At 39.4% G+C, this 18,921-nt stretch overlaps 1 protein-coding gene across 1 annotated transcript in view; it reads left to right on the top strand.

Moving 5' to 3' along the window:
• The window catches only part of LOC127617547 (anaphase-promoting complex subunit 1-like), an 82,707-nt gene that overhangs the window by 26,340 nt on the left and 37,446 nt on the right, over positions 1-18,921 (top strand). Inside the window, exons 17-25 of the mRNA XM_052089511.1 lie at positions 3,288-3,471; positions 4,486-4,564; positions 5,921-6,186; positions 7,861-7,952; positions 8,529-8,677; positions 16,523-16,601; positions 17,546-17,582; positions 17,698-17,771; positions 18,261-18,433. Coding sequence (XP_051945471.1) covers positions 3,288-3,471; positions 4,486-4,564; positions 5,921-6,186; positions 7,861-7,952; positions 8,529-8,677; positions 16,523-16,601; positions 17,546-17,582; positions 17,698-17,771; positions 18,261-18,433 — 1,133 coding nt within the window. The remainder of the gene's footprint in view (positions 1-3,287; positions 3,472-4,485; positions 4,565-5,920; positions 6,187-7,860; positions 7,953-8,528; positions 8,678-16,522; positions 16,602-17,545; positions 17,583-17,697; positions 17,772-18,260; positions 18,434-18,921) is intronic.

Genomic DNA, 18,921 nt, shown 5'->3' with positions numbered 1-18,921 from the left:
TAGGTTTATATAGACAAATATAAATAAATAACTGCTCTGAGGGACACAAAAACACATTCAATGAGCCCTGCCTCATGTTGTAGTGTCTTGTTTAATAGCCACACTCCACATAAATGTTATTTTGTAATGTGCTTGACGCTTCGATCCTGATGTTTTAGCATACTGTAAATGAGACATGATTTAAAACTGCCCAAGGATCTGTCCCTAATGAATGCTTTAAAATGAAGTAAAAAAGTGAGTCATACCCACCACTTTCTACATTTAGATATTTGACCTTTTCTTATGGAGTTTTACATGTTAACTGTAAATATTCCAGGAAGTGCATTTCACATGCTCTGAGCCCTGTCATTAGTGGTGTTTGCTAAGGCAAGCATCACTATTATTACTGCTCACTCTTAGAGATTTTAAGGGTTAAGTGTGTAGGAGTGTATAAGTATGAGCTGAATGGGACTATTAAAGGGTCATTATTTACAAAGCTTTATGTTGTTCCAAACATGAGATGTTAATGAGATGCTAAGCCAAATATTCAGTCCAGCCACCATTCAATTTCATAGTATGAAAAAAGATGCAATAAAAGTGAATGGCGTCTTTTGTATTCTACACATGAAAGTAAGCCATACTAGTTTGTAATGACTTGAGGGTGAGTAAATGATGACAATTTTCATTTTGAGGTCAACTATACCTTTAAGTGTGTTTTATGCTCTGTTTCTGTTGGTTCAGTTAGCACTTATTGTGAGGAAGGGATTATTTGTGTTTCTGTTGTACACAAATGGTGCATAATACTTTAACACATGCATAAAAAAAGAAAGATAATAGTCATTTGTAGTTTTAGTTCACTTCTGCTCAAGTTATCGCTCGTCATCATGCCATCACGCACTCTTGTTGACTCTGCCTGCAGCTTAATTAGCAAACAAACAGTGAAAGGTCAGAATAGAGCTGAAGAAAATGCCACTTTATTGGCGACACCACTTTTAATCTAAAGCATTTACTTACAGGAAGCTGGCATTAATTAAAAATAATTGTAAAGAATGCTGAATGAGCAGATATCACATGCAGCCAGCTATTAAAACAAAATTAATCATACATGGGGAAATCGCATCTCCTCAACAAACCGCACGATTTGAGGTATTAATCTTTTCTTTAGCATAAACGTGCAGGATGAGTTATGTAGGGATAGCTCATCCAAAAAGGAAACTTCTGTGTTCATTTACTTTACCTCATGTCATATGATATTCTGTCTTACCTTGCAACACAGAAGATGGAAGGCTATATGTTAGACTCAGTCACCATTCATTGTCATTGCATAAAATAAAGATGCAATGGAAGTTAATGGTGACTGAGACTAACATACCTCCTAACATCTCATTTTGTGTTTCACAGAGAAAAGAAAGTCATATGAGTTTGGAACAAAGTGAGGGTAGAGGTGGGCGATATATCGAATATATTTACAAAATAATCGCAATGATTTTGCTGACGATATAAAATTAAGCAATATCATGATTTTAATGTGTTTTATTTGTCCATTAAGTTTCATAAAGAGCACATCAGTAGAGTAATTTCACGATCCTTCAGGGATGCACTATTAATAAAAATGACATCAATATTGTGATATGGTCGGGGGGCCTGGGTAGCTCAGCGCGTATTGACAATGACTACCACCTCTGGAGTCATGAATTCAAAAACAGGTGGGCTGAGTGACTCCATCCAGGTCTCCTAAGCAACCAAATTGGCCCGGTTGCCAGGAAGGGTCTCTATCACATGGGATAACCTCCTTGTGGTTGCTATAATGTGGTTCTCGCTCTCTGTGGGGTGTGTGATGAGTTGTGTGTGGATGCCGTGGAGAATTGCGTGAAGCCTCCACCAGTGCTCCGTGGAGAATTGCGTGAAGCCTCCACGCGTGCTATGTCTCAGCGGTAACGCACTCAACAAGCCACGTGATGAGATGCGTGGATTGGTGGTCTCCAAGGCAACTGTGATTTGTCCTTTGCCACCCGGATTGATGCAAGTCACTACGCCACCATTAGGACTTGGAGTGCATTGGGAAATGGGCATTCCAAATTGAGGAGAAAAGGGGAGAATTTTGTAATTTGTAAACAAATTGCGATTATGGTCATGGTGCAAAAGACTGCACTTAAAGACAAATAAACATGCATGAAACTGTATGTGTGCGCTTCACGATGTGAAGGGTGACACTTTTCTGTGCATGAGTGGGGCTCACAGGCCTGTGTGTTTTTAGCACTTTTAAAGCAGTTCAGCTGCATTGTGAAAGAAATGTACTGCATGTTCAGTCATTTGCTCAATTCCAAACATTAGTGACCATTACAAGTTATTTTACAAATGAGAAAGCATTTGACAGTGTGGACAGGCAGATCCTCTGGAAACTTCCAAAGATCACCAACATTATCAGGAACTCCTTTGAAGGTATGACCTTCAGTGCTCCATGAGTGTCAGAACGCCAAGGCCTTAACATACACAAAGGGAAGAGCAAGATTCTTATGATCAATGGCGCTGTCAACAGAAGCCCCAGGACACTAGAAGAGGTGGAGAACTTCATATATCTCAACCGCATCGTAGACATGAAAGGTGGAGCGGACTCGGCATGGATCAGCAAGGCAAGGGTAGCTTTCCTCCAACTGAAAAATGTCTGGAGATCAACTGACCTGAACATCAACACTAAGATCAGGATCTTTAACACGATTGCGAAGCCTGTCCTACTTTATGGAGTGGAGACCTGGAGAACCACTGCTACAACAATGAGGAGAATCCAGACATTCATCAACACATGCCTCTGAAGGATTCTCCGTGTTCGCTGGCCTGAGGCCATTAGCAATAAAGAACTTTGGCAGCGAGCAAAACGGCAACCAGTGGAGGAAGAAATACTCCAAAGACACTGGAGATGGATTGGCCACACCCTCTGAAAAACTGCTTTCAGCATCACATGGCAACCCCTCACCTAGAACCCACAAGGAAAGCGAAATCGAGGTTGACCAAAAAACAACTTACACCATGATATAGAGGCAGACATGAAGGAGATGGGATACACCTGAAGACAACTCGAGAGAATGACTCGGGATCGGGATTCTGGCAGAACTCTTGTCTTGCTCAGAGCTTGGTAGGCCTATTCCCCTGGCAGGGCCAAAGGAGAAAGGAGATGAGACAAACGTGGCACAATATAACAGAAAAGGAGATGAAAGCATCTCACCAGATGCAGAACATTGTAAACTACAAACTACAATACAGTTAATTGTTATTAACATGTGATCCTTATTCTGATTCTATCTCTACAGTCAAACGTTGCTTGCAGGCCATCAGGTTCATTCTGCCCAAGGACACTGCTATGAAAGTGTTGGTCAAGTGGTACAACAGCTACAATGCCCCTGGAGGTCCCAGTATGCACCTGGAGTGGAACTTGTTTGTCACATGCCTAATGACAATGATGGGTTATAACACAGAGCGATTGACGTGGACACGCAAACGTGAGTTTATCCTAAATCTGAGCACTTATTTGGAACACATTTTTTGGCTGACCTCTTTTGTTTGGGTTTAATCTCTGTGTGAGACATTGTGTTAGATTACTTTAGGGTATACAAAGATTTTCTGAAGTACCTGTGCTACAGGTTAAAATTAAGATCAAGGGGTCTTATATTAAAAAAATTTCATCATTCAAGTTTAATATTTTAGGAACACATTTCTGAACACCATATAGCATTAGCATGTAAATGTGAGCGGTTATGTACATGTTAATACTTTTACATTTTTCATATTTTGTGTGATAATTATCTCATCCTTAACCTCATGCCGTCTAAAACTTGTATGATTTTAAATTTTTTTGTATGATATATGAGGTGTTTTTCTATACAATGCAAGTCAATGGGGTCCAAAGCTTTTAAGGTAAAAAAAAAAAAGACAAAGACAGCTTGAAAATAATGCATACAACTCATGTGGTTTAATCCATGACTTCCGAAGTGATACTATCATATACATGCGTCAAGAGCCGAAGAAGTGTGAATTGGCTTCTGTCATGTATTCTGTATTTTGGTCTTTTCTCACTCAAAACCAATCGTATTATCTCCGAAGACATGGATTAAACCACTTGAGTCTAATGAACAACCTTTATGCTGCCTCTATATCCTTTTTGAAGCTTTTTGAATCCATTGATTTACATTGTATAGAAAAACACCTCACATATCCTTTGAAATATCTTTGTTTGTGTTCTGAAGAAAGAAAGTCATACGAGTTTGAAACAACATAAGGGGCTAGCAAATGATGTGAGAATTAAATTTTTGGGTGAACTCTTCCTTTTGTGTGTAAATAAACTTGTGATATCTAAATATGCATTTATGGTTGCTAAGTGAAGTGAATTACAGATTCTTTGACATATGTAAAAAATATTCAGCATGTAAAAATATTGCAGTGACATTTGCAATTGGTTTATGATGCACTTGTATGTCTTTAACTATTGTCATTAACACAGTTGCTATCTCCTCAGCTTCATTTTGACGTGCCTCTTTCTCCAGTAATTGCCCCTAAGAAGGCTCGCCCTGCTGACACAGGCTCTGATGATGTGAGTGACCTTAGACCACTGGACCAAAGTATCTTAATCATCTGCTCTCTCTTGTGACTTGATTTGCTATCAATTAAACTGCCTATTTAAGATTTAAAAAAGCATGTCAATAGTTGGGATAATGTAGTCAGGGCATTATCCCCCAAAAAACCTCAACAGGGTGATCAGGACCCCCATGCAAATCTGAGCCACTTCTTACAAGGCTACTCACCAAATAAATAAAAACATGGACATGAAATGTTTTTATGTGAGAAGAAAGAGACTTGGAGTGATATGAGAGACATTGTTGGCTGGGACAACAGTCAATTATATAGTTTATCTGTCATTATATGAAAATATCTAAAAGCATAATGCTGCAACTGACCAATCAGAATCAAGGATTCAAGATTGTAGTTTAATTAAGCTACTGTTTTTAACAGCCTGGTCTCATTAACATTACGTGACCGTATTAACATTTTTGCTGAACAAAATTATGTGTATTGTCCAGTGGGGGTGCCAAAAGTGAGTGAAATTGTGTCATAATCAGACGAGGTTTTAAAGTGAATGCTAGATTGAGGTTTTAATGAGTAAAACGTACATTTATATTATATATTTACATTTGGCAGACGCTTTTATCCAAAGCTTACAGTGCACTTATTACAGGGACAATCCCCCCGGAGCAACCTGGAGTTAAGTGCCTTGCTCAAGGACACAATGGTGGTGGCTGTGGGGATCGAACCAGCGACCTTCTGATTAACAGTTATGTGCTTTAGACCACTACGCCACCACCACTCCACGTACCTCCCTAACCTAAAACTTTAGCCTAAACCTAACCAAATAGTGATTATAAAATCAAATGAGGGGTGAACAAACAGACATCCTTACCCTAAAGCAGGGCATTCAGAGGATGCCAGGGGGTGCTGAGAGCAAATTAGAGAGGGGGGGGGGGGTGTTATGTTACAAATGGGGGCGTTTATCTCCTATAATAATCAAATCCATCGTCAAGTTCTTCTTTGCATTAAAACATTTATCTAGACTTGGAGTAGATCAGTTGGTTCTCAATTATATGGGTTGGTACGCATTTGTACCGTGGTTCGTCTGATTTTGAAGTCCTTTTGATGCCTTACAGAAAAAGTGTTTCAATATCACAACATAGCAGTGTTTGAGTAATAGAGTGAAAAATGAGTACTTATAATGTCATAGTCTGCCGTTGTACTTTTTGATTTGTGTAAAAGTGAATAAAACGCTCTAAAACGTTTGCAAATATGAAGTTGTAGTAATGTTCATTCTCTGAGATTATGTAGGTTTATAATGTGTATAATATAGAACCGTTTTAAAGGGGTTCTCATGTGTTATGATCTGTTTTGGCATCTACAGGATTGGGGATACCTCCGTTGCTCCGACTACCACTGGCAGGTTTTCATGCGACCTTCGATGGCCGTTCAAGGCCTGGAAACCGTTTTGCCCCCTGGTGGTGTGGAAATTCATGAATCTGCTCTAAGGCTGGAGTCGTCCGCCCTGCTTTTCTCACACATCCCGGTTCTCTTCTACGTCCTACACCTGCTCTATGAGGATCTGAAGTTGGATGAGCTACAGCGGAGTGGGGCGAGAGCTCTGGTCGGGTTACTGCAACAGCTGGCCAAGTATGTATTTGATTTCAATTTTGGTACTTTTGCCACTTTTTCATAGGTATAAGAACAGATAGGACAGCAGGAGCTCAAACTCGAATTAGACTTAAACTTGTGTCGCCCACGTGAGCATCAAGGCTCAATGCGTTTGTCTCAGTCTGTCTGATGCATATTGCACTCAAATCACTTGTGAAAGCCACAAGCCCCAATTAGAGTTAGGGTTAGGTTTTTTTATCAAACAAAACCATCTTTAAAGGGTACCAGGGTGATATTATTAACAAAAACTTGTGTTTGGCTTTGCCAAGGTTTGGCAGGTTTGTAGCTTAAAATCTTTAAGTCATGGAAAACCTGGAAATGGCAGGGAATTTTGAAATTGTGATTTCCAGGCCTGGAAATGTCATGGAAGTTAATACAATCTTCAAAGTCATGGAAATATCATGGATGTTTTTTTTATAGTTAATATATTTGTATTTATTATGCTCTGTCCTAAAATATTTAATTGGGGTCTTACATTGCACTAGATTAAAAGCACACGGTGAAGAGTTTATCATGTTATTTAGAGTACCTGAACAATTAGGGTGCTTTCACACTACCACCTTTGGTGCACACTCTGGTTTGAATGACGTCAAAGTTAGATTAGTTTAGATAATGTGAACACTGTTTTCAAAACTCTGGTGTGCATCCCGGAAACCGCACCCGAGTCTGCTTGAATATTTGGTCCGCTGCATATTTTAACCATTAAATAAATACAGTATCTCTCAAAAGTGAGTACACCCCTCACATTTTTGTAAATATTTGATTATATCTTTTCACATGACAACACTGAAGAAATGACACTTTGCTACAATGTAGTGAGTGTACAGCTTGTATAACAAAATGACATTTTCACTTAGGTGTGTACTCACTTTTGTTGCCATCGGTTTAGACATTAATGGCTGTGTGTTGAGTTATTTTGAGGGGACAGCAAATTTACACTGTTATACAAGCTGTACACTCACTACTTTACATTGTAGCAAAGTGTCATTTCTTCAGTGTTGTCATGTGAAAAGATATATTCAAATATTTACAAAAATGTGAGGGGTGTACTCACTTTTGTGAGATACTGTAGATTTTTAAAAACTATCGGCCGGTTTAACCATTATCAACAATTTCTACAAACTTAGACATCGGCAAAATCCACTATCGGTCAACCTCTACTCGAAATCATCGGTTTACTCTCTGCTTTTGACATCAAAACACAAATGGGCATGCGCACAACACTTGCGCACATTGGATAAGCTGGTAAGTATGAGGTGTTTCCAAGTAGAGCGATATGGGGATTATGAGCAAAAATCTGTGTTGATCAAGGTTTAAAGAGTTTACATGACCACACTCATCGTCAGCTTATTAAACATAACCAGTGCAAGAATGTGCATGTGAACACTATCATTGTCAACAGAATATTGAATATATCATAATAAATATTACATATATCGACCAGCCCTCGTTAGTATTGATAATGAGACTTAATAAAGGTCCGTCTTTATGTCTGCGGCTCCAGACACTGATCTTTGCTGTCTACCTCATTAATCAGTTCTGTGTGAGTCATGATCTGGCTCGAGCCGTACACAAGTATTGGTGTATATATCGAGCGTCTGATGACTTTTTTTTACCTGAAAATATAGATATTTTTTCCTCTCATTTCATTAGGGACCTACGACTGGACGATTACATTGATCTGTACTGGCGCGATTACCCCTCATTCATCAAAACGCTCAAGGAGGCCTGCTTGATTGATCAAGGTACGAGGCGGATCAATGTGGTCTTGGCCCCTCATTAGCAGCTAAAGGGATTTCTGTTCATTTACCAGACAATGCTGACTTGCTAGGGGGAGCACCGCCATGTTTAAGGTTTGATTGACAGGCTTAGTTGCCATGGCAACCATTTTAAGTGACTTGATTAGTTGAATGTGTGGAAGTTGACAAATTACATGGACATTTTATTGAGACTGGTCACCATTTCTTTCAAGTTTCAAGTTTTTCACCATTTTAATCACCTTATTGCTTCTCTTAAATTGTCTTGTGGTGTAACAAATGTATTATTATTTTTTTTTTTTAAGTACAAGGATTCTATACGAGGTCATTAAAGTGGGCTTTCCTTGTACCCATTCCTGGTCATATTGTGCATGAATTGTGAGCATATTATTCCACATAAAAATGTGTTCTTTAATGTGTGCTTTAAGAAAGCTGCATGAATAATTATACATCGATTGGACAAATGCGAGTTAAAACAGTTTTAGATATATAGTATAGCTTTTCACACTGCAGGAAATCACTGCCGCTTCCGTGATATGACATGTCAATTGTCTCCGTGTTCAGCTCAGATGGAGTTGATGGCTTGGCCTTTGTTCCTGAATGAAGAGGCGCCGTGTGTGTTCGGCTGGCTCAGTCGCTGTCTGAGAGGGCAAGATGTGTCTCCTTTTCCCTACCTGCCCTGCATCTGCGAGAGGACAAAGCTACTGGTGCTGGTAAGGACCAAAATGGATGGGTCTGGATCAAACGACTCAATGGCCATTAGCTGACATTTAAATGAGATGCCTAATTTGTGCGCTTTCCAGTTCACTGTCAGTTGGCCTTCTGTTTGATGTAGTCTGGTGTAATGTCTTTGGGATACCACATGGGGGTGATATGACATTTACTGTACTTAATGCTGAACGATGCATGGATGCGGTGCAGTCGGCAGTCGATATTGTGAATCTAGTCATCATACACAAAAGTGTATGAAAGGGTTTTGTGCATCAAGTGACATTGCTGAGTTTTCAGATTAGTGTATGAAACATGTGTAACTATGTATTGTGCAAAACTGAACGATTAGAAATTATGTTTCTTTTGACAATTTTCTGTATGAAACCTCAAATAGTTTCATTCAAGCTGTCAAACCACAAAAAGACATACTTTTGAAAATACATCGTGTAGGCCAGGTGTGTCAAACTCAATTCCAGCATTATGTTTGCCCTCTAATGGCTGGATGAAACATTTCTAGCACCCATGCATTTACGAATAATATTGCCTATTTTGTGCATTCAAAATAGCGCTTTGCACTGGTTCACAAGAACATTTTAATTGCCTCTGCTGCGTGGTTGAGTTCGGTCCACGAGAAAACATGAATGCTGTGAGCTCGCTCTGAGTCATGCTGATTTTTGGTCTGGGTAGCACAGTTTCATTATGTTTTTGGAGTGAGCAAAATGCAATACAAAAAATAAGGTTAGGATGACAGGAAAAGCCTCATAAATATTTATAAGGAAAATACTGATTGGTCAGTAAAATGTTCTGACCTGCCATATTAGATTTCAGTAATTAGCTTGCGTCTCTGGGCATAACCGGCATAAACTAGTGTTTTTACTTGATGCCTAAACACCGCCAATCATCTGCACTTTTAGATTTTAGCACTTCTAGCATGCTACATGCGTATCACTGACGTTGACGAGATTAACCCCTTAGGTATCTGTGGCAGGGCGGAGGGCGGGGCCGGGTCGAGATTCTACACACCTGGTCCCTTATCAGGCTAATCAAGCCTCCGAGAGGGATAAAGGCCGACTATGGAGGAGTGTGGAGAGAGAGAGAGATCGTTTACGGACATGTCCGTCATGTGTGTGTTTGTGTCTTCTGTTTAAGTTTATTATTAAAATATTATTTATATTATCAAGCAGGTTCTGGCCTCCTCCTTTCCATCTAAATTTACGCTACAGAATCGAAATTTGGTACCGAACGCAATTTGGTCGGTGCCTAAAATGTATCAAACTCGATACCCAGCCCTACTTTTGATAATGATTTGGGTTGAACGTTATGGGAAAAAAAATGAGATGCTCTCCGTGGCACTGCAGAATTTTGAGCAGTCTCCTGAGTTATAGCTGGGTGCCACCGACAGACGCCGAGTGGTGACAGTGTGCGCGTCTTCATAGAAAATAATTGTTTCTAATTTTAAAACACCACGTTGTCTACCAAATGTGTCTGTTGTGCGACCCCCTTTTAGTTTCCGCTTACACTTTACATTGAAAAAATGTCGCAATATATCAATAATCATCTGCTGAATTTTCTGATTATTGATATGTGAAAAATACATTAATTAGCCAATAAATACATGATCTGTGCTTCAGTGTGAATGGGTGACGCACTGTTCTGCATGCACAAACAGGGCTCGTGATACACGGTTTGTAACAGCCGTGGGAAAATAATAATAATAGCTCAGGTATATATTATAATAACAAACTTGACTGAGTCCCACAATATTAATTCTGTATTATAATAATATTCAGGTTTCCAAAACAAAGTGAGTGAAATTGTATATTGGTACAGAAATGAGAATTCTTCCTTGTGTTCATTGAGTGGATTTTTACTTTATAAATTAAACTTCTTGATTATATTTGGCTACAATGGCTGTTTGGTTGAAATGATGGTTCCTCTGATTTAAAATATGTCAAGAAATATCAAGGTATTTTTTGTAGCCATATTTCCCAGCCCTTCTTTACACTAAATTTACAACCACATAAGACAACAGCATTCACTCCCAAAAAACACATAGTGTTTTGCAACTGCATTTTCATTAAATCAACATAGTTTGTATAATACCAGACAGTGTGACCAGTCAGTTCTGACTTCTGAATCATCCTCTAAGGGTTCAGGAATGCCCAACAGGGGGTGCTAGCAGTGAGCATAGGTGCTGGGTCTGATGCCCTTAACTCACACACATGTTCTGTGCAAATGTCAAGCAAGTTAGATGGCAAAGTGCTGCAAGCTAATCATAATGACATTTTACGAGCGCCGAGTCCTCCCTGGGCGCACTCAACGTCCTGTGAGTGTGTGTGCGAGAGATGCCCCACCTTAATTAATCCATGGAAGCGCAGGGCTGAATCAATCATAAGGGTGCTGGGAAGGATCACTGGTGCTATATATGTGTTTGTGTCAGTGTACTTCCTTCCATCCGGCCCAGCAAAACTCCACGAAGGTGCTGAAAACCTGTTACACAATTATGGAGCGTGTTTACCCCACTGTCACTTAGATTAGAGCCAGAACATTAGAGCATCCATTTAACCCTCTCTCTCTCTCTCTCTCTCGCTCTCGCTCTCTCTCTCTCTCTCTTTCCATTTCTCATACACTTATACACCCTCTGCCTCTCTCTGCCTGTCTTTCTCTTTTCCCAACTCTTTTCCTTCTCCCTTATATTTAGTAGTACTTGCTAAGGCAAGCATCTCTAATATTACAGCCAATTCTTGGCGAAATGGCGAATTAAAACAATCTCTAACCTAAGTGTTTAACTTTGGCATATAATTATTTCCACATCGTTTGTGCAATGGACATGAATGATACGTCAAGTCGTGTGAGTTAAGGAGTGCTGGGCTTTTACCAAAAGGGTATGTTTACACAAGATATTAATGCTGCGTTCACATCCTGATGGTATTACTGTAATAATAACAACGAGATGACAACTCTGAGATTCTACTCATAGCGATGTTGCAAATTGACTTTCCTTTGCTATATTTTAACGCTGAATTATACTTTCCCTTTGGATCTGCACTGGCAGAGCACATTTTTCTAAAAAGACAACTTTCACTACTTATTTTTCTCAAGAACAACATATGATGGCCTTGTAGACACAGACTTTATATATGTGCATTACCTTAAAGCCATCAATATTGGTTTCTATGCATGCTCCGGTACTGTTATAAAACATATATATATATATCCTTCTCAAAAAATTAGCATATTGTGATAAAGTTCATTATTTTCCATAATGTAATGATAAAAATTAAACTTTCATATATTTTAGTTTCATTGCACACCAACTGAAATATTTCAGGTCTTTTATTGTTTTAATACTGATGATTTTGGCATACAGCTCATGAAAACCCAAAATTCCTATCTCAAAAAATTAGCATATTTCATCCGACCAATAAAAGAAGTGTTTTTAATACAAAAAAAGTCAACCTTCAAATAATTATGTTCAGTTATGCACTCAATACTTGGTCGGGAATCCTTTTGCAGAAATGACTGCTTCAATGCGGCGTGGCATGGAGGCAATCAGCCTGTGGCACTGCTGAGGTGTTATGGAGGCCCAGGATGCTTCGATAGCGGCCTTAAGCTCATCCAGAGTGTTGGGTCTTGCGTCTCTCAACTTTCTCTTCACAATATCCCACAGATTCTCTATGGGGTTCAGGTCAGGAGAGTTGGCAGGCCAATTGAGCACAGTAATACCATGGTCAGTAAACCATTTACCAGTGGTTTTGGCGCTGTGAGCAGGTGCCAGGTCGTGCTGAAAAATGAAATCTTCATCTCCATAAAGCTTTTCAGCAGATGGAAGCATGAAGTGCTCCAAAATCTCCTGATAGCTAGCTGCATTGACCCTGCCCTTGATAAAACACAGTGGACCAACACCAGCAGCTGACATGGCACCCCAGACCATCACTGACTGTGGGTACTTGACACTGGACTTCAGGCATTTTGGCATTTCCTTCTCCCCAGTCTTCCTCCAGACTCTGGCACCTTGATTTCCGAATGACATGCAAAATTTGCTTTCATCCGAAAAAAGTACTTTGGACCACTGAGCAACAGTCCAGTGCTGCTTCTCTGTAGCCCAGGTCAGGCGCTTCTGCCGCTGTTTCTGGTGCCTGTGCACGGTGGCTCTGGATGTTTCTACTCCAGACTCAGTCCACTGCTTCCGCGAGGTCCCCAAGGTCTGGAATCGGTCCTTCTCCACAATCTTCCTCAGGGTCCGGTCACCTCTTCTCGTTGTGCAGCGTTTTTTGCCACACTTTTTCCTTCCCACAGACTTCCCACTGAGGTGCCTTGATACAGCACTCTGGGAACAGCCTATTTGTTCAGAAATTTCTTTCTGTGTCTTACCCTCTTGCTTGAGGGTGTCAATGATGGCCTTCTGGACAGCAGTCAGGTCGGCAGTCTTACCCATGATTGCGGTTTTGAGTAATGAAACAGGCTGAGAGTTTTTAAAAGCCTCAGGAATCTTTTGCAGGTGTTTAGAGTTAATTAGTTGATTCAAATGATTAGGTTAATAGCTCGTTTAGAGACCCTTTTCATGATATGCTAATTTTTTGAGATAGGAATTTTGGGTTTTCATGAGCTGTATGCCAAAATCATCAGTATTAAAACAATAAAAGACCTGAAATATTTCAGTTGGTGTGCAATGAATCTAAAATATATGACAGTTTAATTTTTATCATTACATTATGGAAAATAATGAACTTTATCACAATATGCTAATTTTTTGAGAAGAACCTGTATATATACACACACACACACACACACACACCGATCAGCCACACCATTAAAACCACCTGCCTTATATTGTGTTGGTCCCCCTCGTGCCACCAAAAAACCGGCAACCCGCATCTCAGAATAACATTCTGAGATAATTTTCTTCTCACCACAATTGTACAGAGTGATTATCTGAGTTACTGTAGACTTTGTCAGTTCAAACCAGTCTGGCCATTCTCTGTTGACCTCTCTTATCAACGAGGCGTTTCCATCCACAGAACTGCCGCTCATTGGATTTTTTTTGTGTACACTGATCAGCCACAACATTAAAACCACTGACAGGTAAATTGAATAAAATGTATTATCTTGTTACAATGGCACCTGTCAAAGGGGTGGGATATATTAGGCAGCACATGAACAGTCAGTTTTTGAATCTCATGTGTTGGAAGCAGGAAAAATGGTTAAGTGTAAGGTAGGGCTGAGCGATTAATCGAATTTGATTTGCAGTTACGATTTTAGCTTTCAAGATTATGAAAACAAGATAATCGAGGTAAAGCGATTATTGTGCTGAATTCCTTTTCGCAATCAAACACCCTGGTGTTATATCTTTAAAGCATCCTTTATTAAAGTTAAAATAATAAAGAATCCTGTAATAAAATTAAACTCATAAACTGCCATTTCTCTCAGCGGTCAGTGCCACGTCTATGAGTTGCGTGAAGTGACCGGGGAAGAGACTTCGCCCGGCTAATGTACACTTGCGCATGTTTTCTGCAGCCAGATTTTAACCTGATTGCTCACGATGTAGTGAATCATAATATATGTCATGTTCACTGTGTGTATCTTATAAAGACAATTGCTGATACACAGCTCTGTTAAGAGGAGAAAGTTGTTTTTGGTGAGTTTAAGTTGGATTGAAGTGAACAGAAAGGTGAGAGAGGGTAGTCTTCACCCCATTATACACTGCAACAAAATAAGTTTTTGATTTGTTTTGGCTTGTTTTCCAACACATTTATCTAAATCTCCTTTAAAACAATGTACATTTACTTTAGGAGCTATACTGCAAAAGAAAAATTGTTTGTCCGGGCAAGCAGACTGATTAAAATGGCAATAACGAAAAAATAACCAGCTATATTTGTGATAGCAAAGGCCTGTGTCACTTTTTAGAAAGTTCATATTCTTATTCTGCTTTTGAAATCAATCCAGAGTGTGTAATATCATAATTAGCTAACGATCTAGTAACAGCTGCACCCTGTTTAATTGACAGGCGGTGTATGTGTGTGTGTGTTCTAAAAATACTTGCATTAATGTGCACCTGATAGGTCAAATGCATTTTAAAATTCCACCAAAATGCCCGTCTTGGTGAGGTATTCATGTAAACGAGTGGTATCTGATGTAAATGTAAACAGCAGAGAAAAAAGCAGTGTTGTATTCAAACGTCGGACTTGTAAGTATAAATGTAAGCTAATAGACCTGCTACCGTCTAGTGAAGTTTGTCATTATAATAAAACAATCATCAAATTTTTTCTAACGACTACTGAAATTTTGGTAATTTTGACGACAGGGTCGTGGGCGCCCAAGGCTCATTGATGCACGTGGGGAGTGAAGTCAAGCCCGTCTGGTCCAGTCCCAAAGAAGAGCTACTGTACCACAAATTGCTGAAAAACATAATGCTGGCCATGATAGAAAGATGCCAAAACACACAGTGCATCGTAGCTCACTGCATAGGAATCAGCGTAGCCGCTGACCTCGTCCACCGCCGAAAGTGCCTACAATGGGCGTGTGAGCATCAAAACGGGACCATGGAGCAATGGAAGGAGGTCTGGTCTGATGAATAATGTTTTCTTTAAGATCCTGTGGACAGCCGGGTGGGTGTGCGTCGTTTACCTGGGGAAGAGATGGCATCAGGATGCACTATGGGAAGAAGGCAGACCGGCGGGGGCAGTGTGATGCTCTGGGCAATGCTCTGCTGGGAAACCTTGAGACCTGGCATTCATGTGGATGTCACTTTGACACGTACCACCTACCTAAAGATTGTTGCAGACCACGTACACCCCTTCATGGCAACAGTATTCCCTGATGGCAGTGGCCTCTTTCAGCAGGATAATGCGCCCTGCCACACTGCAAAAACAGTTCAGGAATGGTTTGAGGAACACGACAAAGTGTTCAAGGTGTTGAATTGGCATCCAAATTTCCTAGATGTCAATCCGACTGAGCATTTATGAGATGTGCTGGACCAACTAGTCCAATCCATGGAGGCCCCACCTCACAACTTACAGAACTTAAAGGATCTGCTTCTGATGACTTGGTGCCAGATACCACAGAACACCTTCAGAGGTCTTGTAGAGTCCACGCCTTAATGTGTCAGAGCTGTTTTGGTGGCACGAGGGGGACCTAAATTATATTATGCAGGTGGTTTTAATGTTGTGGCTGATCGATTACTCTTTTGTGTTGTTTTTTTTTGTGGGTTAGAGTGCTCTACTACAAAATTACTAGATAAAGACCATCCCTAGTAATTCTGACATAACGTGAACGCACCGAGAGATCTGATCGCAAGTTGACAGCAGCGCTAAATACATGCGTAAAAGTGGTAAAAAAAGCTTTATCGAATCACTAAATACACATCCAGAAGTAGTCGGAAATGCATCTGTGTCATAGAGACTTGAGTATGGGCTCTTTTGATCTAGACCAATAAGCAACCGCAGAGAAACGTGCTTGAAACCACCCACAACACCCCCCTAGCATCACAACGGTTTTGCACGGGCAAGCACCACTCACTTTTTCTTATGAGAATGTAAACATCTTGTCTCTAAACCATCCTCCTGCATAATTTCTCAGCTGCTTTTAAAATTCATATTCTGAATGCGCCGTGCACTCCAGCTGCATCATATTACCTGTGTGCTGTGGTTATGGTGCGTGCAGTCATACATGTGGTTGATGACTGCATTCCTGCATCATGTCACATTGAAACATGTTCGTTCTCCCCACACATGACAGCATCAAACCCAAACCACACAGGTGCTCTCCCACTGCTAATAACTCACTCGAGTTGTATTTTTTAACCATTGTCCTCTGTCTGTCTCTCTCTCTCTCTCTCTGTGTCTCAGAGCTATGCGCTGTATGTGGTGGGAGATGAGGACGCAATCTCGACGAATGTGTCAAAGTACCTCTCCAGGCTGTCAGCAGGTGGGCTCGCGGAGAGGGGAAACTTTAGTTTGTGTGTGTGTGTGTGTGCGTGTGCGCATGAGGCTAATGAGGGGGGTTTAACAATCCTCAGGACTGACACTAGACTTCCTGTGATGAATGTTACTAGAGTCAGACCAATTGAGAAAGAGAAGAGTAATTTATTTAGTTTATAAATGACATTCATTGTAATTACTAGGATATAGGACACTGATATAGAGAGATATTTTGGCTGATTATCGATATGTTCCCACAAAAGCTTTAATGTAGAATTTTAAATGCTTCAAATGAATCATCAAAAATGTAATATGGAGATTATGATATCTGTCGAATAAATTTTTTTTTTTAGTGCTTCTGAAAACTGACACACGTTATATTAAATGGGAGAAAACAAATAAGCCATGCATATAATATCAGCCTCATATCAGATACAGATCAGTGTTATTATAATTGACATTTTGTGATGTTGTTTTTATTTCTGTATCATTTTAAATTTGTATTTTTAATGTAGTTTTTTATTAGTCAGTTAATTAGTTTTTTTTATTGTTTTCTATTTTTAGTTTAGTTGTTATATGATGTCATTAGTGGATGAATCTTGTTCAACCTGTAAAGAAAATATCCAGGTCATATTTCACCCCAAAATAAGAAAAAAAATGTTTTTATAATTGTATTTTAAAAGCAATCATATTCATGCTACCATTTAATTTCTTCCATTTTGACATTATTTTCATGATAATTAGCCACTTTTATTTTCTTTATGAAAATATAAGTTATATTTGAATTATTATGATGTATTTTTTTCATCTGTGGAGAAAAATGTCAAGTTACTACTCAATAATCAATTCAAATAAGCAGCATGTTATTTATTTTTAGCTATGGATAAGTTTGTGTTGTTTCTTTTGTTTTTAATTGTATTATTTAAAAATGATTTTTCTGTCTTTTCGCAGGGCAAAAGAAAAACATCACTGATCCTTTTCTAAGAAGGTACTCGTGCTTCATACAATGTCATGTGCTTAATTGATGTTTACCTAGATAAGTCTTGGGTCATAAGTTTTAGTCAGCTGATTTTGTGTGTTTGATTGTCGGGTGTGTTCCACAGGCAGAGCAGCGTGAAGGCCACTTCTTCATCCGGCTGTTTGGCTGAGAAGCTGATGGTGTGGTTGACCTCTGCAGGTCAGAGCGACTCAAGAAACACTTCTTTCAATCAGCCAGGCCAGAAAAATGCTCTTCGCCAGTACACAAATGTAGACGCAAATGCTTGGCTTGTTATGCAGACGTAACATGCATTTTTGCATTGATGGTTATCTTCAAATGCCTGTGCCATTATACAAGATGAGTTATTTTTCAGTGAGCTAGTTATAAATATGTAGACAACATCTCTGCATTGCATTATGAAAATCGTTTTGGCACATTTCAGAATGCAACAATGCATGAAATCAAGCTTGCGTAGCTAGAAGCACCACTTGTGTCGAGTATATTTCAGGCTAGATGAGGTTTGCTGTCCTTCTAAATTAACAAATTCATTTATTTATGCATCTAGGAAGATCCTTTAGTGTTGTTGACTTTATAAAAATGTTCGTTTACATTAGCTTAGTTGTATTACAACATCAAACCAAGGCTGTCACGTCACACTTTTTCACATGTGCTTGTTTCTTGCATCAGGATTTACATTGAAGGATCTGGAGTCGGTTCCATTTGGTGTGGCTCTGCCCATCAGAGATGCCATCTACCAGTGCAGAGAACACCCCTGCTCTGATTGGTCTGAGGAGGTCTGTGCTCTGATTGGCCGACAGGACCTGACCAAGCAAGCTCACAAAGTGACCAATTGCAAATCAGTAAGAAAGGGAATGACACATAGTATAGTGAATCTGTAAACTTAACGAAAACCCTGTCTATTCGTATACAAGGCACTATTTTTGAGTTGATTTCATTGTTCATTTAAGATAATTACAAGAGGACAACTTGGAGATTCTTCCCAGTACTATTTAAGCCCTCAGACTTAAAATAATACATTTTTAAGGTAACATTAATAATGCCAAAATTTAACTGTGAGATAAGTCAGAGCTTTTGTAAAATCTGTTTTGACGAAAATGTCCACATTTTTCAACATGAACAAATTGGGCATAACTATTGTCCGATACCCATTTCTTGCTACTTACTCACCTTATTTTGTCATCAGATCACAGTTTTGCTTATGAATTATGCTTAAAAGCTAATTTATTGTTCTAAAAATGAATAATTTCCATTAAATATCCATGGATTGTCAGAATAATAGTAGAGAGAATTATTTATTTCAGCTTTTATTTCTTTCATCACATTCCTA

Source organism: Xyrauchen texanus, chromosome 24 (genome assembly GCF_025860055.1).
Source record: "Xyrauchen texanus isolate HMW12.3.18 chromosome 24, RBS_HiC_50CHRs, whole genome shotgun sequence".
Lineage (NCBI taxonomy): Eukaryota > Metazoa > Chordata > Actinopteri > Cypriniformes > Catostomidae > Xyrauchen > Xyrauchen texanus.
Note: the sequence above shows the minus strand (reverse complement) of the source record. Positions and strands in the feature narration are given on the sequence as shown.